The sequence below is a fragment of the Corvus kubaryi genome, unplaced genomic scaffold (genome assembly GCF_017639235.1).
Source record: "Corvus kubaryi isolate FWS band 111438036 unplaced genomic scaffold, C.kubaryi_AGA036_p1.0 37266, whole genome shotgun sequence".
NCBI classification, from domain to species: domain Eukaryota; kingdom Metazoa; phylum Chordata; class Aves; order Passeriformes; family Corvidae; genus Corvus; species Corvus kubaryi.
In genome coordinates, this window is record NW_024581081.1 from 682,137 (window position 1) to 695,377 (window position 13,241).

A 13,241-nucleotide genomic window follows, 5' to 3' on the forward strand; every position below is an offset into this window, starting at 1 on the left:
TTATTCTTTAAAAACTTCTGTGTTACTGAGGTTTGTCATTGGCAATCTGTAGTAATTGACCAGCTGAAGAAAATTAGAAAATTGGATACTTTTGGTTTAGATAACAATAGCAAAACATCCTTTCTTCATTGCACCTACCCAAAAAAGTACACCTTGGATGACGTGTCTTCAGAAGTTCTGCTTCCTTGGTCAATTTACTGTTAGTGCCTAACAGCCCAACTCTCTCCATCCAGAGTCCATGGTCTAGTAGCAGGTAGCAGAACAGGCACCAATAGGTTTAGCAGCTGGGTCAAAGCCTCCATGCCAGAAAACAGAGCAACTGGCCCAGACTGAAAAAATCTGAAATCTAAAATAAAGCCTCAAGATAACTTGAACATGTAGGACCTGAACTATAAACCTTCTGAGACTCCAGAAGCTCCTGGGAGACCCTTATGGTACTGAAGTGGATTTTAGACAAGGTGTATGGTTACATGAAATTTGAAGGGAGGAGATAGAACTAACAGCTAGAAAACATTGAGTAAGGTGGTGTGCTGGGGTTAGCATTTAATTTACAGAGACTGCCTATTTTTGTATTTGTAAAATGATCTTTTTGAGGTTATTGTAGTGCAGTACCACTTTTGCTTCAGTAACACCTTAACATGGTGGTAAGGTGGTATGAGGAGCCCCTGAAACAAAGATGTCAGTCAGTTAAGGAGGGTACTTTCTCTTCTGTAGCTGGCTGCCTGGAGAAGCTTTCATATAGAAAAACAGGGTGAGATAGGTCTGGGACTCTGCAGCTTTAGCAGATGTTTTAATAACTATTGAGAGTGGGGGTACATTCCTACATATATAACTTAGACCTTTTTGTTGGTGTGAGTGCTAAGGCAATGTCATGAACACATCCTTAGGCAACTGTAAAAGGCACCAGCATTCAGTTTATCAGCCTGCTTATTTTGTGTATCCTTATAAATACATTTTCTATTCTAAGTTTTAAATTCTATTACTTTGTGGGATTTTATGGAACCACAGCAGAAAAGACAATGGTGGATCTCCAGTCAGTAGATACTTCGCATATTCTGTGGTATTAGAACTGCTGTTCATGTTGTATTTGAAGTTTATCTTCCACCTTAGCATTTGCAAAGCCCATGCTAAGGGAACACTGAGAGTAGTGTGAATCACCTGGGGTGTTGTATAACGTAGGATTTCTCTTGGACAATTTCATATCATGTTTTTTATACAGAAACCCACATCAGTGCTGGTCCTGCCAGTTTCTTCTTCCATCAGGAAAGCTAAATTAGCACCCTGAGCAATATATTCCCCTGACCTGTCTGAGATACGTGCTTTACGATGAGATTCTGTCTTAGAAGTGGTTATGTCTTTTCATGGACTAAAAATCGACAGTGAATAACTAATTCTAATGTAGACCCTCAGTAATGCCTACATGGAGTTGAATTCTGCCCATTTCTGGCAGAACAGATTGTTTGGATTGCATTTTTGTTGCAAAGGAACTCTGTGTATCCTTTGTAAACATTATGAGCTAGTTCTGGGCTGAGCTTCTATATTATGAGAACACTGTGTTCCCTTTAAGTTCTGGCTAATGTCACTCATGAGGATCTGGAAGTACAGGGAAAACCCATGTGTGTAAAGGATGAGTTTTCATCTGTCCTTTCAAGATGGTAAAGATCAGCAGGCACTGGATTCATTTCTGGAGATCATTTTCTCATGGATGGCAGTGTGCCTCCTTCCTTTGTGGTTAGTCCTCTGGTCAAATGGATTGTGTCCTCTGGGCTTAAAATATTGCACTGATTGGGCCTTGAATATTCAAATTCTTGTGTTTGGCTGTGTAGATTTTTGGCTGATTTCATTTCTGTTCATGGAGATTTTCAGTGCTTTTTCTGAAGGTTAGGAGAGACATGCAGAATTGCTTTGGCTAAAGGGTTTTTCTCACAGAACCTCACATTCCGAGTGTGCATTGAAATCAGCAAGGAGTCAGAAGCCATGTGCAAAATTGTCAGAAACAACCTGACTTCTACTACAACTTTTAACTATCTATTTGGAGCAAAAGGAGAGGGAAGGTAATTTTAGGAAACTTGAGCAGCATTAGTAGAGGAACAAAAGGTCGGTACCAAGAGGTATTGAGATAATCAATTTGGTAATTATTTCAGTTTAGGAAGAGCTTTACATCCACTGTGAATCTTTTTCAGGGATTTCATTTAGAGTATGTCCATGAGAGGATATGAACATCCTTTTTAACTAATGAAAAATAACCTTTAAGATTGATGTCCTTACCTTTAAGTTGTAGTATAGATGTGAATGCTATTCACTGCAAACCTTAGCATCTATCCATGGGCAATGTCAATGAAATTATCTAAATTGTCAAATAGCACAATCTAAATACAGAGCAGAAATACCTCTAGCTTTGGTTCACAGATGATGCAATTTCCTGAGGCAGCATAAACTTAACCAATTTAGACTGATGTCCAGAACCTCTGGTGAAACTGTTGCAATCTTAAATAATTTGATGGATCTGGCTTGGTTTCTTAGTTTTGGCTTCTTTTGTATGTCTGTGTGATAGTGACAGTTCTGAAGAGCTGGAACAGAAATAAAGCTTTCTTTATGGGCAGGAGCTGGACTGGCTGTGGTGTAGTTGTTTCATGGTTGTGTCAGGAAAAGCTTTTTGTATAATATTTTGCTTTAAATAAATGAATTGTGAAATTATGTTTCTGACTGGAGAATTTAGGATTTTTAGGCCTCTGGGTACAAGTAAGGCCCACATGGGCTTGCTCAGTTACAGCTAGATATGCAAATCAAATGCACATTTACGCAGCTGCATTTTTGTTAACAAGCACCTAAAAGCCAGTCAGTCCATCCCATTATATTGTGTTGTCTCTGTCAGCCGAGTTTTCGTCACCAATTACAGCTAACATCTGTGCCAGTACACATGTGTGTCTAGATGTAATCCCCTAACACTTGTTTAATATGCAATACATCTGACTTTAAAAGTGTCCTTTACATTTTTGGAAGCATACATCAGATTCCTTTTATAATAGCCACCCTTAGTTATACAACAAGCTGTCTCTATGCTTCATTTGCAAGCTATGAAGAAAACTTAGAAACACATGGACCAATGTAGACTAAACTATATTAAAAACAAAGTACTTTTTTTCCTCTTGAACTGTAGTTGTATTGTCCCTGATCACAGCCAGGAGATGAGTGAGCAGGAAAAACAAACCAATATAGAAAAAGGTTTCTTCATTCATTGTGAATTATAGAAAAATTTCTTTCAACTTTACTTGAAAGATTCTTTTCGAAGTGAGCATTAATTTCTGTGACAACTAAAATGTTTCTGTCATTCAGGGGTAGTTCCACATTCTGTCTCGGTCTCTACCCCTTCACTGCCTTCTTGATCTCTGTCTCCTGTTGCCATCTCCCCAGGGCAATTTCATGCTGTTCTTCCATTTGAATACTTACCTGCAAGTTTCTGTGCACCAGTCATGCTTTCACCCACAAATCTTACAGCGCTCTGTTCATTTAGTTCCCTCCCCTAGAAGACTGGGACCAGCACACATCATAGTGATCCAAAATACATTATCTTAAATTGAACTGTAGGAACATAGCATAGCAAGGGAAAAAGTTTAAAACAACAGAAAGTGTCATTGCTGTAACTTGTTCTGTCCTCCGCAGGGGCATTCTGATGGGTTCGTTTCTGTCAGGGATCCAAGTCTCAAGTCTATCTTATTTCAAAACACCAGTTCTCATGATCTTTCCAGAATGTGGCCCCCTGTACACCTTTCAGTCTTTGTACTCTCTGCCCACATTTTTCTTCCCTGTGGGAGAGAAAAAAAGAACAAGAAAAAAAAAAAAGGAGAAAGAAAGCTTCTACACTACTTGGACGGCTAAACAGAACATACAGTATTAAGAGAGTATTATAGGTAATTATAGGTATAAGACCTAAAAATGCAGACATTCAGAACTTGATTTTCGACGGACCAGTGGGGCAGGAAACAAGTTTCTATTGTCAACATTTCTTTAGTCTTTTTTAGATATTAAACAACTTTTCATTGGCAAACATGCAGTATAAAATGGTCTTGCACAATTGTCAAACTACGCAACTCTCGTGTACATAAGAGTTCCAGGTCTACAGATTTTCAGAAGTTCCAACTGCTTCCTTCAGAACTAAAACATGGTTTATACTACCAGTATCACTAATGGAAAATTAGCACTGAGTAATCTGGGAAGCCAATGTCCAGGTTCTGTTCAGTCCTTCCCGTCACATCCCATTCATGTGGAAGAGGCAGTGATCCCTAAGACCTGCTTGTCTTATCCCTTTGCCTTTCACTGACTGTTTTCATGTGGTGGTTTCTTCCACACAGGCCAGATGAATTAGTATTTTGTGGTAGAACACAGATTTCCTTTGCCAAGAACATTTGTGGGCATCTGTGAGAAAGTGCTTTTACTATTCTCCCCAGCTTTCCTGTGTGTACCTATGAGTGAAGGAGTCCCTCTGAGATGATAACCTGTCCCCATGCATGGATGTTAATCTGGGATTAGATGTGGGGAAGAAAGAATGGGGTGGTTTTGGTCCTATGTCTGCTCTTAAAACTATGCTCATTATCACAGTATCTCAGTGGGAAGCTGTGCAGTCAGGGATGTAAGTAGCATTTTCTGTATGTCATTTATTTTGCCATGATGGCTTTGTTTGCTGTGCCCTGGGATGTTCCTCTTGGGCAGTGTACTTTGTTCTCTAGGAGAGGAGAGTGTTGCTTGAATATTATTACTGTATATAAATATGTTTTGGAGGACATACCTCAAAGGAAACCACTTCAGTCTTGCAGCAGAATGTGATGGGATTTACAATAATTTGTAAGTTCTCTGGGGAGTTCATGCTGCAGACTTGGACTGGCAGCCATGGCAGCTCTGGATGTGCACGGACACGCTCTGCCTGTACTGCAACGTCTTGTGCTCTCAGAGGGCCGAGTTGTTGACCATAGAATTCAAACAGACTTTTTGAACACTTTGGGTTTTTTTCAGTACAAAATAAAATCGTTCCAGGTGGAGGAGATACTACCTGTAAAAATAAAATTACAGTGCTGGACAGCAAGTGGGGCTGTGCTCTGCACTGTCTAGAGGCAGTCTGGACTTACCCAACTATTTGCTGTCTGGGACAGTTCTACACAGCATGAGGTTTCTGGCTCTGTAACCATCTGCAATTCTTGGATTTTGTATCTGCTTAGGGAGGGCTTTTTTTCCTCCCTCTCTTTTGGTGGTTTTTCTTTCCTGTCCTTTCTCTGCCTGATTCTCAGAACACCAGGCAATCTTCACAGAACCAGATGCTAAATAGACTATAGGAACAGTAAAGGAGAACCTGGGTTGCTGTATTTTAACAATATTTCTATTTTCAAATCAATTGTATTGTATGTGTTTTAGTAAAGGGTAGTAGAAACAGAGTTGACACAATTTTTGATTTATAAAAGAATCAAACTCTGCATAAGCAGTTCAAACATGGACTCTGACACCTAAAATGAAGAGTTGCTTTTGTCTCAGCTTGTGTAGTCTGGCTATTACAGGCACAAAATCAGATGTAACTATTTCTCCTGTGTGTTTTCCCATGCCCTTTGAGTTTCACAACCAAGGACACTTTGAACAGCACTCATAATTTTAAGCCTGTGGGTTGAAGATACAGTTTGTAGATAAGTGTGGGCTATTTTAAAAGTATTTTTCACTCTGATTTCTGCAGGTCGGCTGATAGTGCCAGAAATACTGGCTGTACCTGCCCCAATTTCCTTCCTTTGGGGAGGCTTCTGCTAGCAGCCATGATGGTCTGGGATAGCTTTTGTTCCACAGAATGAGGAGTGTAAACAGAGATAGCCATGGAGAGAAGTGCATTAGCAGTGGGATACACAGCATCCCTCTGCTCTTGCTTCCCATGCAGACCACAAGAACCTGACCTATAACTTTTTGTACAGTTATTGACTCAAATCTATCCCTGGTGTTATTCCTATTATGACTTAATAGTATGTATTTGGCTCATTAACATTTTAATGACATTCTTCTTGAAGAGAGAATGCTTTCTGAAGATTCTCTTTTCTGCAGATTTATGGTGTTTCTAGGAAGATAAGTTTATTTCCAGCAAATATGAACCACAGCTCACTGGGACTAATGTAATGCAGCCTGTGTTACAAGTGTGTTTACTTTCATATCTTATTTTCTTTCCCCCCTCAGAGGATTACGCCCAGCTGTGCAACATTCCTGTTCCAGGATCTCGGCGGCCATATGGACAGGATGCTTTAGTTGACTTCGAGGAGCACTACACTCCAGAAACTAATCCATACTTTGTTGAAGACCGTAAGTGGGATTCTCTGTAATATAAGAGACTGGAAATGAGATTTTAACTTCAGTTGTTTTCCTGTAGCTGGTTTCATTCTTCTCTTTGCTTCTGGATAATGTGGCCTGTTTATGTTTTAGTTATTCCTATGACACTACCTTGCAGTCAGGTGTTCCAGTTCAAGAGCCAGGTTTGGATGAGAGTCCAGTTGGGCTTGGAGTACAATTAATTTTTAATCTAGTGAAACAGTTTGTGCCAAGTGTACTAAATTTGTGTTTACCAACACTTTTACAGCTCAAGGTCAAAAGGATTGCCAATTTTCCTTCTCACAAATGGATTTTCCTTTGGAGCATTGGACAGATTTCTCCAGAGTGTGTTTAATTTTAAAGGAAAAAAAAAAATTCATCCTTCCGTGATTTCCCAGCAGAACTTGTATGGGTGAAATGAGAGCATGCAAGTCATTCTTTCTCAACAGAGAAAATGTACAGCATAGTGTGATCAGAGAATACACGTATGTATGGACTTCAGGCTGGATGCTATGGCCTGCCAGGCAGGGTGTGAGGGATTGTACACGGCATCTTGGTTGTGCCTGAGGAATATCAGGGCCCTTTATGTTGGGTCTGGCCCAGCTCTCTGTTAAGACTTGTGGGAGAGGAATGCTTACAGATTTCAGCATCTTCCTCAAAATCAGGCACCCTGTACAGGTCCAGAATATTTTATCACAGTTTTAGAGAAGGAAAGTGGAAGTATCAGAAGGAGCTGGTAACTTCTTGTGCTTTACATATATATGGCCTGCAAGTTGCCACTATGCTCTTCCCCAGTCAGTGTTACTGAGTGTTGATGTTTAACTGAAGTGTCACACAGCTGAAAACTACTGGTTACACAAGGAAAAGCCCAGAAGGATGATGGCTAAGCAATGTTAATGTACTGTTAATCTGGAAAGAAGCATTTCACAAGGTATATAACTTAGTGGTAAATAAATACTATGAAATGTGGAAAGTTTTGAATCCACAGCTGAGACCACTTCATAGAATGTCTTCAGTGGGAAGGGACCTTAAAGATCATCTAGTTCCAACCTCTTAGAGACAGAGGCTTAAGAGCTCGTGGCTCTTGCTCCCATCGTATCGCTGAATCAGGTGGGGCATCCTGTTTAGGGCATTAGAGACTTCAAGATCACAATCCTGCTGCAGGTTGTGTGAGGAATACAACAGTACATCCCATCCCATGGCCGGGCCATGTACCTTCAGTGTAATATTTGTCACTATGCAATCAGTTTCTACAGAAGCAAATACATGCCTTAGAATTACAATACAGGTCCCATCAAGCTGTTTTGAAGTAGAGTATATTTTGTGGAGTAGAACTTGCTGTAAGTGATAAATATTTCAGTTTTAGCTAGTTAAAATTACAACATACTGTATTTATGACGGAGAGAGGGAGTGTACATATGTTTATTCACATGCGTATATACCTACATATAAACTATATGTCTAATAATTATGTCTTGTCTTTATTTTAAAAATATCTGTATATTTGGGGAGACACCTTTCCCTTTCTTGGCACTGTTTCCTAAATTATAAAAAGTCTTTAGTTTAAAGGTCTCTCCTGAGCCCTCTGCAAGCTCTGTCAGAAGACTCTAGCAAGTAATGAAACTTGGTTACCTACATCATGACAGTGCTCAATATCTTCAATACTATTGCACTGATAAGTGATTTACAAGGCTCGTGAAAAAGACTGCAGTGTTTCCCATTTAATACACACTTGTACACATCCTGTGTATTATGTATGTTCTTGAGATGTGACATCCGTCAGCAAATACTTACTTCACGTTACGTGTTCAGTGTCTCCAGAATCTACTCAGTGTATTACTGACCAGCTTGACCCTTACTGAGAAGCCCACCATGCTAGAAAATCCAGGATAGGGGAACAATATTTGTAGTCAAAAGAGGGGGAGTGGAAATGGCAGCATGGAAGTTAAATGGAGGATGATATGGAAAGGGCAGAATAGAAAAGGAAAAAGCAGGTCAATAGAAAAGAAGGCCTCAAGGACCAAGACAGGGTGGAGTAAATAAGAAAACACAAGAGAAAGAAACATAAGGAAGGGAGAAAATCATATTCCTAGTAGCTTAGCAAATACATGTATCACAGCTGTTGCAATTAATCAGTAAACAGTTTTTCAATAAGTTGATGGCTTGTTGGTGGAGCTACTACCTGTTACAGGACAGATGGGGAGATACATCCTACTCTATTACGCTCCAGCTCCAATTCCCCTCTATATATTCATTGTGCTGTTAAACTTATGACTCAAATAGTCTCAGCTTTTTCCACAGAAGTCTTTTTGATGTGATGGGCTGCCATCTGCAGTCCTGTTACATCACTGCTCCATGAGCAGGAAGCTAGTAAAAAAAACCTTAGAACCTACAGGAGTTGTTCAGTCCTAGACACAATCTCTGAACATGTAAAAATGTAAAATAACTTTGTAAGTATAAATCCTTCCTTATATATAAAAGCATAACTGTCACAAAAGCCCTAAGGCAAGGAGCACAAAAAGCATTGTACAAACCACTGAATACAAAGACAGCTCTTTGTGTAAGAGGTGAAAAACTAAAAAGCTCAACTCTTTGAGCTTTGACTGCTCACCATCTAGAACTATGACAAGAAGCAATTGGTAGATTATGGGTATTTGTACTGGCACCAGTCACTGAAGCACAAGCCAAAGGGTTGTTAACAAAAAGCCACAACAGGAAAGCAGTCTCTTGATTTCTTCTTATTTTCCTTTTGGCAGCTGGGATTGATTTTTTTTTTTAATATGTTTTCTTCTGGATAAATTATAATGCATCTCTTACCCCTCTACACACACACACCCACCTTATTTTTCTAGAATAGTTTTAAGAAAGTTTTATCCCAGATTGCACAACCACTTGTTTCCTTAAAGGCTGATACATGTAACAATTGAAATAAAAGGCACTATTTAGAAAACACCAACTTACTCTTTAAAAAAATAAACAATGAAATTATGGAGTTTCCATTACTACAAAAAAAAATCACAGATTTTTAACACAAACTAAAACTTAAGAGTTAACCAAGTTATTTAGTTTCCATCTTGAAACATATCACAGCACTTTTCTGGTACATTTAAAACTCCAGATGGTACAGCTCTGCTAAGGCTGACCTATTTTCTGCAAAGTCACATTCCAGCAAACTTCTGAGAGAATTTCAGACTCTCACTATATATTTGGGTATACTGATTCAATAGCTTTGTAACTTACTTGTTTGTAATTCTTTCTCCTCCCAGGTTTCCTGAACAGCTTTGAGGAGCTACAAGCAGAGGAATGTGGTATTCTGAATGGATGTGAAAACGGCCGATGTGTAAGAGTCCAGGAGGGCTACACCTGTGACTGCTTTGATGGTTATCACCTGGACATGGCCAAAATGACTTGTGTTGGTGAGGATAGCATATCACCTGTTACATCACCTGTTATGTCCTGTTAGGTTGTCAGTTTACTCAGTCACTTGACCTAAGGAGGCCTCAAACAAAGGGGTTAGATAGAGATAATCACCTGAATTGTATTAAAGATGCCAGCTTTGTCTTACTCACTGCAAAAGCCAGTAATTATTGTTACAAAAATATCTTGGTGTTCCTCAGTTCATCTTGGTCATTGCAGGTGTGTTCAGTTAAGAGAGTAGAGGTGAACGGGCACATATTGGTGGAATGAAGCTTAAACTTATATCAAGAATTTAACTCTTAATATACAGACCAAATGTTTTTCAAAGGCTTTGGTAAGCTAGGAGGATGGAACTGGATGCAGAGCAGAAGAGTGATTTTAGGAGTGGATTTTTAGAGTGGATTTTTAGAGTGGATTGAGAGTGATTGCCTAAATATGCAGATAACCACCTGGTGAAGTTTGGCCCCTGGTTTTCAATGATTTCAACAGTCAACAGACTCAGCTATTTCTCTCACTCTCAAACTAGTAAATCTGCATATTTACTAACCATGACATCTGTATCTTCAATTAAAACAAATGAACATGGGAACAGCAAGTGTCAGTGAGAAGATGAAGCAAAACAACTACGCCTCAGTGTAGAAGCCTAGTAAAAATAGTGATTATTTCAGTTTAAGGTCTGCACTAACCTTGTTTAGCATTATGCTTCATGACACACAGCTGAGATCTCCCAGCTCTATGACAAGCCTATGCACCTTGTAGTCTTCAGGACTTTATGGCAAGCTGGCCTCCTTAGCCAAGATGTAGCTGCTGTGTATGTCAGGCCAATGCTGCATGATGTTGAGTGCAGGTAGTTTGCTCTTCATGACTATTCAGTTGACAACACCAGCAGCTCCTAAGGTATTCAGTTGTGTAAAGTGCAGATATTATGCTAAGAACTTCGCGCTTCTTTCTTAAAAGTCACTTTTCAGTCATCAGATAAACACCTCTAAGTTGTTGCTTAATTTTGTTGTGCAGCTAGACTGAGTTTGGACTTGGTAATCTAACTCTTCAAAGCCCTTTAATACCCTATTGATTTCCTATGATAACTTCTACCTCTTCCCAATTCAACTTTTAGAGCTTTTGACCCAGCCTAATTCCACCCAATTGGAACTGAAAATAAAGTTCTCAGGGCATTTGTACAGATTGTTCTAGTCCTAACAATGCTGGAAATAAATGAGTATTACCTACACACCAGACTTAAGTACATGTCTTTTGATACCTCCTTTTTGCAGATGTGAATGAGTGCAACGAGCTGAACAACAGGATGTCTCTCTGCAAGAATGCCAAATGCATCAACACGGAAGGGTCGTACAAGTGTTTGTGTCTCCCTGGGTACGTGCCTTCAGACAAGCCAAACTACTGCACACCACTGAACTCAGAACTAGATAGTGAACTGGAGTAGAGGAAAATCTCCATATCCTAAGCCCATATACTCTGCACTGTATAAAGAAAAGGAAGAAAAGTATTTAACTTGAGAAGGCACCAGAGTAGCAAACGAAAGGGGAGAAAAGGGTTAAAATGTGTCAAAGGTGAGACGTGATGGGTTGGTTGTGTATCAGCTTCACTGAAGTGACAGACCAAATGTACACATTGCTCTGTATGAAAGAAACAATCAAGTATATAGTGTGTTCATAAAAAAAAAAATCTTTGAAAATAATCAAAAACAGTGCTGTTATTTTAAACAGAAGAGCTTTGGTTTTTTTGTTTTGTTTTGGATTTTTTTTTACTATTGCTTGATTAATTTGGCATTTAAATAGTGATGGAAATGTTTTATATTACTATGTCATTTTTTTGATTGTTCATTTCCTTGTCTACTGTTTCTTTTCAGACCTTTTTTTTCTGATCAGTACAAATTCTATGATACAGATATTCTTAGTCCATTTTGTAAGAACTGTTACACAGGGTGATGCTCCTCCTTCTCTGGAACATTGGTCAGTGACTTTTTTTTAATTTGCTAGTTGTCTGCCCTGTGGAGCAGGCACCATTTGTTTTCAAATGTTTATATACCTTGGCGAAAAGTCCTTATATTCATTTTGTATCCTGTATGGTTGTTACTGCACTTAAAGTCTTTAGAACCTTTCTTGCCAAGTTCAAAGCTGCTAGTGGACAACATTGGATTCCTTTTGTACATTAAACGAAAAGATTTTAGCTCACATCTCTATTGTAATGTGTAAATTGAACACAAGAGAGATCTTGTATGATTACCCTAACATATTAAAGCTGTATATTAAAACTCAATAAAATCACCTTTTTTTAGAAAAAAAGCGCTATTTACTTATTGTGGCTTCTTTTCCCCCCTCCTTCATTTTCTTTTTGTGTTTGTTTTACAAGAATCAACCCTCAGGTGTTTACAGTACTAGATTTAATTTACATTACAACAGTCTTAGGGAGTTGTCTGGCTGGTCTTTCCTTCTCATGCTGTTTTAATAAGACCAGAATCTGAATTAGTTAATGCCTGAAGTTAGGCTTCCAGGGGGAAGATTTCAAACACAGACCTACAGAAACTGTTTGACTTGGAAGCTGATTCCCATGGAATTTTTCTTCTTTCCTGGTTTAGGCATGTTTCCCACTGAATCTGCAAATAAGACTCTACAGTATGATGGCCTGGTTTTCAGAAATACTGAAGAGAAGGGGGAGAATTTCCTTTTCTTGATGAACTATACTTTCCCATCAGCTCTTATTTTTCAGTGGAAGGAGAGAAAGAGATTAGGAGACTGACAGATGTTTCACTTTGACCTTCTCCAGGGTGAAAGAGTTTATTTCGGAAATCCTGAAACAGGTCCTTTTGCTATTTTTCAAATAAAATGTTTTGCTGTGTCTTTGAGACCTGCCCTGCATTAAAAGGAGAAGGATAACTTGAGATTTTTTTAAGTGAGTCAAATTCAGTCCAATTGTCCAAAAAATTAGGTTATTATTTCTCATTTCACCAAAACAAAAAAAGAAATATTGTTTTGATTCTGAATAAAATTTATTTTCCAATATTCAGGTCAGCCACTGAACTACAAATATCATAAATTGTATCCCTTTCAGTTCTGTACCCTACAGTAGATCTTACTAAAGTCCATGTGACTGTAACTGTGCAGAAGCATTTCCTTCCCAGGACCCTTCTCTCTGTCTGCTGGAACCTGACACTAGGACAAGTGGAGATACTGTTAAAATGCAATAAAACATTCTCAGTAAAACTCTGGGAAGAGGGATCTTTAGGGAGGAGATTCTTTATGAAGTGCCCAACTTTCTTGACTTTTCTAGAATTAGGCAGGAGAGGGTGGAGGGCCAGTCACTCTTCCAGTCAAAAAGAGGTAGATTACAAACACTTGAGCTGGTCTATAATTACACACACACAAAAAAATAATTCTTGCTTACCTGCTGTGGTTAAGGAAAAAGGAAGGAAGGTCTAGTCTTGTTAGTGAATGCTGTAACTAAAGAGCTCCTAGTTGTCCTGCTTAAGGTTAATC

At 38.9% G+C, this 13,241-nt stretch overlaps 1 protein-coding gene across 9 annotated transcripts in view; it reads left to right on the forward strand.

Moving 5' to 3' along the window:
- The window catches only part of LTBP1 (latent transforming growth factor beta binding protein 1), a 192,548-nt gene extending 180,498 nt beyond the window's left edge, over positions 1 to 12,050 (forward strand). For all 9 annotated transcript variants that reach the window (XM_042024999.1, XM_042025001.1, XM_042025002.1 and 6 more), the window contains 3 exons: positions 6,202 to 6,324; positions 9,597 to 9,746; positions 11,019 to 12,050. In XM_042024999.1, coding sequence (XP_041880933.1) covers positions 6,202 to 6,324; positions 9,597 to 9,746; positions 11,019 to 11,188 — 443 coding nt within the window. In that variant the 3' untranslated portion in view covers positions 11,189 to 12,050. The remainder of the gene's footprint in view (positions 1 to 6,201; positions 6,325 to 9,596; positions 9,747 to 11,018) is intronic.
- Positions 12,051 to 13,241: the final 1,191 nt, after the last annotated feature.